General features: G+C 33.8%; 1 protein-coding gene across 1 annotated transcript in view; it reads left to right on the forward strand.

Annotated features, from left to right (window-relative positions):
- The window catches only part of PTPN22 (protein tyrosine phosphatase non-receptor type 22), a 52804-nt gene that overhangs the window by 46708 nt on the left and 5267 nt on the right, over positions 1-829 (forward strand). Inside the window, 1 exon segment of the mRNA XM_013003769.1 lies at positions 612-642. Within this exon segment, the coding sequence (XP_012859223.1) occupies positions 612-642 (31 nt within the window).

Below are 829 nucleotides of genomic sequence, written 5' to 3' on the forward strand. Positions count from 1 at the left end.
GCCTAGCTTTCTTTCTCTAGCTCCGATTTTGTCTTGAGGATATCTAAGAAAGTGGAACACCATATCTAACTATAGCTAATATGATCCATCCAATGCAATTTTCCAAAAACCAAGATACCAAGAAAGAAAATGTTGTTGCTGTGGATCACACAGCGACATAGATCACACTCATGATTGTGGCATTTGTAGCAAATAGATTTTCCTTCTTAAGCCACGAGGCTATACCGGATGAAGACTGCAAAGCAAGCAGGAAATGAGTTCAGGCTTATCCTGATGACGTCAATACAAACTTCCATGGAGAAAAGTGTGACAATTTCATTCTTACAGAGGAGTGAAGTTGACAGATTCAGGAAAGACAACTTTTACTCCTGTAGGCATGCATTATTCCATACTAGAAGGTAAAGCGCAGTGTGGATTTCCAAATGCTAAACTTGCTTTAAACCCATTCCAAACTTTAATGATGACAAACTACACAACTACAGAGCATTCCTTGTCATCCCTAAAGAGATTAAATGACTGTCAGTATACAACAATGATTCAGCAAAAGCTTGATGTATTATTTATGGGACTAGATAATGTTCAGCACCTTATATTTAACAAAATCACTGAAGAATTTGTAAGAAGCAAGGAATAAGAAAAAAAGTTTTAAATTATGATATGTTATAGAGGAAAGATCTATCTAAAAAGAAGATACAGTAATTTGTTGTACTATTTGTTTTCTGGTCATTGAATTTATATCATCTTTTCATTGCTTTATGATCATACATTCATTATGAAGTAAGTATCAAGAGTGAAGTATGAGGGTTTTTTTAATAATTAAAATCAATTT

Source organism: Echinops telfairi, unplaced genomic scaffold (genome assembly GCF_000313985.2).
Source record: "Echinops telfairi isolate 266 unplaced genomic scaffold, ASM31398v2 ScPeMD7_443;HRSCAF=831, whole genome shotgun sequence".
In the NCBI taxonomy this organism is placed as follows: Eukaryota; Metazoa; Chordata; class Mammalia; order Afrosoricida; family Tenrecidae; genus Echinops; species Echinops telfairi.